This window comes from Lathyrus oleraceus, chromosome 1 (genome assembly GCF_024323335.1).
Source record: "Lathyrus oleraceus cultivar Zhongwan6 chromosome 1, CAAS_Psat_ZW6_1.0, whole genome shotgun sequence".
Lineage (NCBI taxonomy): Eukaryota > Viridiplantae > Streptophyta > Magnoliopsida > Fabales > Fabaceae > Lathyrus > Lathyrus oleraceus.
The window spans coordinates 372023763-372030883 of NC_066579.1; the positions used below are offsets into that span (position 1 = coordinate 372023763).

Below are 7121 nucleotides of genomic sequence, written 5' to 3' on the forward strand. Positions count from 1 at the left end.
CTACGTATCTCAAAAGAGAAATCAAGGCTTACGTAGTTCTGGGTAGAAAAATGTTTGTTTGTTGGTCGATTTTAGCGAAAGCTATACTGTATTAATCGACGAAAACATCGTTTTACCCAAAACAGATGAGGAGTGGACGCATACCACGCATCGAACGGATTTACGAATCTACATTCGGAAAGCGTCACTTATCTCTACTCAACAATCGTGGCCGAAACATTGTTTTGTATCACTTAAGACAATATATCTTTCATTTATGAAAAAGGTTTTTGATTAATCGCACGGCGGCGAGAAAGAGTTTGATTGGTTGGATGTATTTTTGAGTGATGGCGAGAACTTGGATGAGCGAGATATACATCTCGAATCCTAGTCTCAGGAGTGCACGGTATACACCATGTTCCATTTCCATCTTTATTGAAAGCATATTAAGGTAGGAATTAGGTATTTTGAAGTTTGAAAGACGAGTACTTATGACCTACAAGCTCTTACAGCTTGGGTCTAGTACTCGGGACTACGTCTGGACATTCCACCCAGGCAGTCTGTTTCTTTCCCATTATTGCTAAGAAAATGATTCGAATATTTATGAACGTTTTGGAGAGAAGACGAATATTTATGGCTTGCAAGCTCTTACAGCTTGAGCCTAATATTCGGGATTACGACTGGACATTCCATCCATGTAACCTTTTTCTTCACGTTTTATTTAGAAAATGATTTGAATATTAGAGTGTTAAAGAGAAGACGAATATTTATGGCTTGCAAGCTCTTACAGCTTGAGCCTAATATTCGGGATTACGACTGGATATTCCCTCTAGGTAATCTTTTTCTTCCAACTTTATTAAGAAAATGGTTTAGATATTCATAACTATTTTGGAGAGAAGACGAATATTTATGGCTTGCAAGCTCTTACAGCTTGAGCCTAATATTCGGGATTGCGACTGGACATTCCATCCAGGTAATCTTTTTCTTCACGTTTTATTTAGAAAACAATTTGAATATTAAATTAAAACAATTAAAGTACCGAGGTTTGAAATTATTGAAAGTTAAGTTCATTGTAAGAAGGCCCAAGAGTAAGCTATGTGAGGTTGATGGCGATGCTTAAAAGCAATCGACTTACAAGGGTATGAAAATTGGCTCGACATTGAATCGAGAAATATGATTTTAATAGTTTTAAAATGGTTTTGAATGAATGATGAAATTAATAAAAAAACAGATTTGTGTTATTAGATAATAATGAAACCATGAGTATAATAAAACATAAACATAAAAAATGTTAAAAGAAATAAAATGCTAAAAGAAAATAAAATGCTAAAGGGAAAAAATGCTATATATGAGTATTGAACCCTCTCCACTTAAGATTATGAAACTACCCCCCTCTCCACTAGGCTACATGTGATTAGTTGTTACTTTAATAGCGACTCGAATATATAAAAAAAAAAAAGAGAAACCAAAAAGAATAAAAGAATGAGGAAAATCAGAGGACATGGGCCATATGTGTTTGGGCCGAGTTAGTGACCACCTTCTCCAACTGTTGACCCAAACACGAAAATGATGAAGGGAAACCAAAAGGATACAACCTGGCTGTATGGTTGTCTTGGTTCTAGCAAAAGGATGCTAATAATCATGACTGACATATAATAAGTGTTGGGGAACACGCAAAAATGAAAAGGCAATGCATTGGAGATGGAAAGCTTTAATATGCACCTTTCCAACAACTTAAGTCATTTAATAAACCAAATAAATACAGCAGCATGGGAATAAACAAATAGGAGAGATGATAAAGCCCACAAAGAACGCTCATCTGCCATTTCAGAAAACCGTCTCTATTTCTTTATCCCAAATATACCTTTTCCCATTTTGAACATACAATAAAAAAACATTTAAGAAAAACAAAAATGAGATAACCCCACAAACACACGCAGATGATGATAAAGCTAGACCAAGCGGAAACTTGAAGGAAACCAAACCGCCATGCAAATAACTTCCTCAGAATGATGCAAAGCGAGACCGAAGCATGGATTAGAAACAAAGCTCGTAAGTGAAACTAACCAGTTGCAGCGAAGTCGACCAACGGATGTAAAGAGCAATTTTGGATTCCCCTGTAGAACGTTAGCTGTTTCGGCTGCTCAACTTCAACTTGTATGAATCCTTCGACGACGTTCCGATGAATCCTTCCTGTTTTCTCTGAGGAAAGGTACAGATTCTAGCTTATCTCCTCCGTCCCTTCCTTTGATTTCGTTACGGCTTTGATGTTCTTGCCTCCTTGCCTTTAAAAGTTCTTAGGGATTTTTGGATGCCAAATCGTATTGAAATTTTTTAGGTTTTTTTTTCTTTTGAACAGTAGCCGCTCTTTTTTCTCAAATTTTCGTCAAAAATCCTCTCTCTTCACTGATTCGCCTCTCCTTTTTATATTTGCAGATTAGGGTTTTCAGTTTGGTATCCAAAGGTTTAAAAGAGGAATTTCCTGGAAGTGTTTTTTTTGGTGCTCAGGATTGGATCGCCCTGCTTGATGCTAGATTTGGAACAGGTAATCTGAGCTCAAACTTTCTCTTTGAATTTTGTTTCTATTCCAATTTGGGAATATTTCTTGAATTACTGCCTTGGCTAATTAGTTTGTGTTTTTTGTTACTGCAGTGAAATGGTGAAAACGTGAGGAGCTTGGTTTTCACGGTGGTCAACGTATCTAATGCATGCTGAGTTCCAAGTGTGAGTGTGTTTCAACTGCGTGTTAACATCAGCAACAAAAACCTCACTCTTTTTGACACTTGAGGTGGTTATAGAAACTCCATTGGGCGAATAAGTAGTGAGAGTGAACTTCTGGTCAGTGTTGTAATTGAGCCGACGGTTTCATTAGGCGAACTGGTTGCCGCAACAGTAGCAGCAACTTGAGGTTGATATCTTCTTGATTGTCGTAATGAATCTTTGCAGGTTTTGAACGGAGGTTGAGTTGTAAATTGGTTAGAAATTCAATTGTTCATTCGGTTAGAAGTTGAGAAGTGGTTTTGATAATGACCAATGTAATTAATTTTTGCAGGTTATGGCTTAGATTCATATACTTAATACTTTCAGATATTTGCGGAAGCAATTTGCCGGAATCGGAACTCAGCAGCATGTTATCACTTAAATCAACATAGCTAGCACTTGATAAAAGCATGAATTCAAGATCTAAAGTACCGTCGAGCATATTCCCGTGAAAGTCAAGTTTATCAAGGTTGGAAATAAGCACGAAACCTCTGGGAATTTTTCAGTGAAGCCATTACGAGACACAATAAGAGATACAAAACTACCCAGCTTAGTCAACGATTGCGGAAGTGCTCCGGAAAGGGCGTTGCGGCTCAAGTCTAAAGATTTGATGGAGGACATCTCTGAAATAGAATTCGGAATTGGACCGGAAAAGTTATTTCCAGCTAATGACAGATTCTGCAAGCTATCAAATTTACCGATTCCATCCGATAAGGACGAGGAAAAGAGGTTATTAGAAATATCAAGAAACTCAGGTGCCAGGGTAACATGTACACGGACCGGTTGAACACGACCTTGGATTGAACCATCTTTGACGGTTTTTACTTTCATCAAATAGCTTTGCCACTGGTATCTCACCAATGTTGTTTAAAGGTTTCATTTTGGATTTGTATTCTAGTTCCTGAATGATTTCTTGAATAACATAATAACTGCCGCGAACCCTTTTTTTTGGGTATGTTTTATTGCAGGGAGTTTTCCAGCATTCTCGGATGGATACCATAGCTCTCCGTTCATGTTTCGGAACCCTCTGTCCTCTCTTCCAGCGGATATCTGAAGTTTCTGAAGGAACACAAGCAGCAACATGTTACCATCCACGCCACTGATACTTTGATGATCCAACCGAATCACAAATCTCAATGGACAAGTGATCGCATTTGGGAGTTACGTTTGAGAATTGAGCGGAGGGAGGAGCATGAGATGAGAAGCTTCAGAATTCAGTATGGCAGGTCCGGTGCTGGCATTGGCATATCGTGACAGTGCATATAGATCTGCTGCCAAAGCCTCCAAGCGAGGATCAAGTATTGGAGGATACTTCAATTTTGTGGTGTTAAATTATTCGAAGCCAATGCGCTTGAAGGTTTTATGGCACTTCTATGAGGATTTGCGGCTTTTCTCTTTTTTTACGGAATACACTGTGATATTTTCTTTGTGTGTATCATGCAGGTATTTTACAGGAACTCAAACTTTAGAACCGTCTCCTGGAGCATAAGCTGAGCGCCTTGATCGAGCCTGCTGTTGAGTTGGCTGCAGTTTTGGACGGAGTGCTTCAGGTGGTCCTTTAGGCTTTTTGTGCTCCTTGCTTCCCAAAAGCCCAATCAGCAGAATCAAAATAAGCACGTTCATGATCCTTGGATATTAGTGGAGGCTTCCTTGGCAATCTCCCTCCGTACTTTTTCCTTACAGCGTTTTCCTCTTGTAATAAAGATTCGAGTGCCAACTGTTTTTCTTGTAAATTAAGTATGCCTTGGACAAACTTATGTTTCGGCGAAGAACACACAATGTAAATTGATATTCTTGCAGAGCTTAGCCTTAAATTGATCAGGAGTAAATTCGAAACGAGTTAGTATCTCACCATTTCCCTTTTGTAGGCATAATTATATCACAACTGATATGCTGAAAAGCTGGTAACTTATTAGGAAGTTTCCCTCATAATCTGAGATATATATTCCTTGACCTTGTTGTTGATGGGTCCATCTAAAGCTCTCTCGGCAAGCTCATAATATATGGTATTGCCGTCAGGACCATGAACTTTGTCCTTCTGTAAATACCTTTGCTGAACAAGAAGTTCCAAGGCTTGCTTAATGTTTCCAAGAACAGGATGATTTGCTTCATTGTCATTCAAACTCATCCTATTTAACTGGCTCCACAGACTTTCTTCTGGAATTTTGCCGCCAGCAAGATGTACAATACTAATTATGACAAACGTGAAACCAGACACGTATGCTGTATTCGCATCCACAACATGTTTTTCATATAAATCAGAGGGAAGTTGGCTAATGAGAATATATGATTTTGCATCCGCACCACTTTGTGAAGCACATGTCTGGGCTTTAGATGATGGGATAGACCTTGAAAGCAATCTCATTTCATAACCAAACACGGCAGAAAGCTTGTCCTTAACCTCATTGATGACAAAAGTAGGAAGATTCCTCTGATGATAATTCTTGGTAATAAGTTGAGTGAATGGATGTGGCAAAAATGAATGAAGTAATAAAAATATGAATGAGTATGTGTACGAATGAAGGGAAGCTTTTCAATGTGAATGAAAAATGTGAATGCAAATTTGAACATGATATATAGAAATAGGAGATGGAATATAGATGGACTCTCCTTGAATTAAGATTGAAAGGGAAAATGACGTAATTGAAATATGAATGATTATGTAGAATTCCTTCAATATTAATGGATTTCCTTCTCTTTTTCTTTAAGGTGAATGAAGCAAATATGAATGTAAATTTGAAACGTGAAAAATGTAAGAAATAATAAAATAAATAAAAAATAAAAATAAAAATAGATATGAAATAGTAAATATGATCATGAATGAAGGATATGAAGGTGAGTGAAGAAAGAATGCAAACGAGAGTGATTGATGGGAAGAAAATTTCAGGGCCAAAATCGGGGTATGACACCAAGGTACAACAAGAACAAAGAGGCAGCAGCTTCAAGCACTTCGTTCAGAGTTCGAATTACTTCGAATGAAATCAGGAGAGTCAGTTACCAACTACCTTTCAAGAATGATGGCTATTGTTAACAAGATGCGGATTCATGGAGACAAGACAACAGATGTCACCGTTGTTGAGAAGATTCTTCGATCCTTGACACCAAAATTTAATTTTGTTGTCTGTTCGATAGAAGAAGCTAATGATGTTGATGAACTTTCAATTGATGAATTGCAAAGTTCCTTGTTGGTTCATGAACAAAAAATTAACCAACAGGAAAAAGAAGAGCAAGCATTGAAGACCTTATCAGAAAATCACTTCATACCTAGTAGAGCCGATAGAGGACGGGGAAAAGGTAGAGGTCGAAATAGAGGAGTCAGAAACAACAATGATCGTGGGAACCAACAGCAAAATCATCATCAAGAGAGTCAATTTCAAGGAAGAGGCAGAGGACGCGGAGGCCACCACTCAATAACTTATCGATCAAAGTCAGCAGACAAGTCCAATGTTGAATGTTTCAGATGTCATAGGTATGGTCATTATAAATCAGAATGTCAAACTGATTTGAATAAACAAAGTGGAGATCAAACTAACTTTGCAGAAAAGGAAGAATAGGTGTCTCTTTTGATGGTGTGTCACGTGAAGGAAGAAACTCAACAAAACATGTGGTATTTAGACACTGGCTGCAGCAACCACATGTGTGGAGAGAAGGAGGCATTTTCTGACTTGGATGAATCCTTTCGCAGCTCTGTTAAGTTTGGTGACAACTCCAAAATTTCGGTTATGGGAAAAGGAAAGGTAACAATCCAAACCAAAGGAAATTCCACCCACACTATCACTAATGTTCTTTTTGTGCCTGATTTAAAAACCAACTTGCTTAGTGTGGGTCAGTTACAAGAAAAAGGATACGAGATTTTTATCAAAGATGGAGTATGTCAGATTCAAGATGCAAAGTTGGGCTTAATTGCTCAAGTTAACATGACGGCGAATCGTATGTTCCCACTTTATCTCCACAACACAGCTCATTCGTGCCTCTCGACAAAATTAGAAGATGAGGCATGGCTATGGCACTTTCGCTATGGGCATCTAAGTTTTGGCGGATTGAAAACACTACAACAAAAAGGCATGGTGACGGGGCTTCCTCAAATTACAGCTTCTTCTCAAGTTTGTGAAGAATGTGTTGTTAGCAAACAACACCTAAGCAATTCCCACAAGGAAAATCTTGGAGAGCGAAGAAAACATTAGAGCTTGTTCATTCCGATATTTGTGGGCCAATAACACCACATTCTAATGGAGGTAAAAGATATATAATTACTTTCATTGATGATTATAGTCGTAGGATTTGGGTTTATTTTTTGCAAGAAAAATCTGAAGCCTTTGTAGCTTTTAAAAGCTATAAAGCGCTTGTTGAGAAAGAAGTTGGCAACCCAATAAAAGTTCTTC

At 38.0% G+C, this 7121-nt stretch overlaps 1 protein-coding gene across 1 annotated transcript; it reads right to left on the reverse strand.

Annotated features, from left to right (window-relative positions):
* Nucleotides 1–4600: 4600 nt before the first annotated feature.
* Nucleotides 4601–5973, reverse strand: LOC127107626 (uncharacterized). The gene is made up of 2 exons (XM_051044927.1): nt 5949–5973; nt 4601–5268 (listed from the first exon to the last, which is right to left on the reverse strand). The coding sequence occupies exons 1-2, from the start codon at nt 5971–5973 to the stop codon at nt 4652–4654; spliced, it is 642 nt and encodes a 213-aa protein (XP_050900884.1). The 3' UTR covers nt 4601–4651.
* Nucleotides 5974–7121: the final 1148 nt, after the last annotated feature.

Coding starts and splice junctions, on each gene's coding strand:
- LOC127107626 (XM_051044927.1), bottom strand. CDS start 5,973: ATGCTTGCTCTTCTTTTTCCTGTTG. Junction 5,269..5,948: donor TGCTCTTCTTTTTCCTGTTG/GTTAATTTTTTG, acceptor CACATTGAAAAG/CTTCCCTTCATTCGTACACA.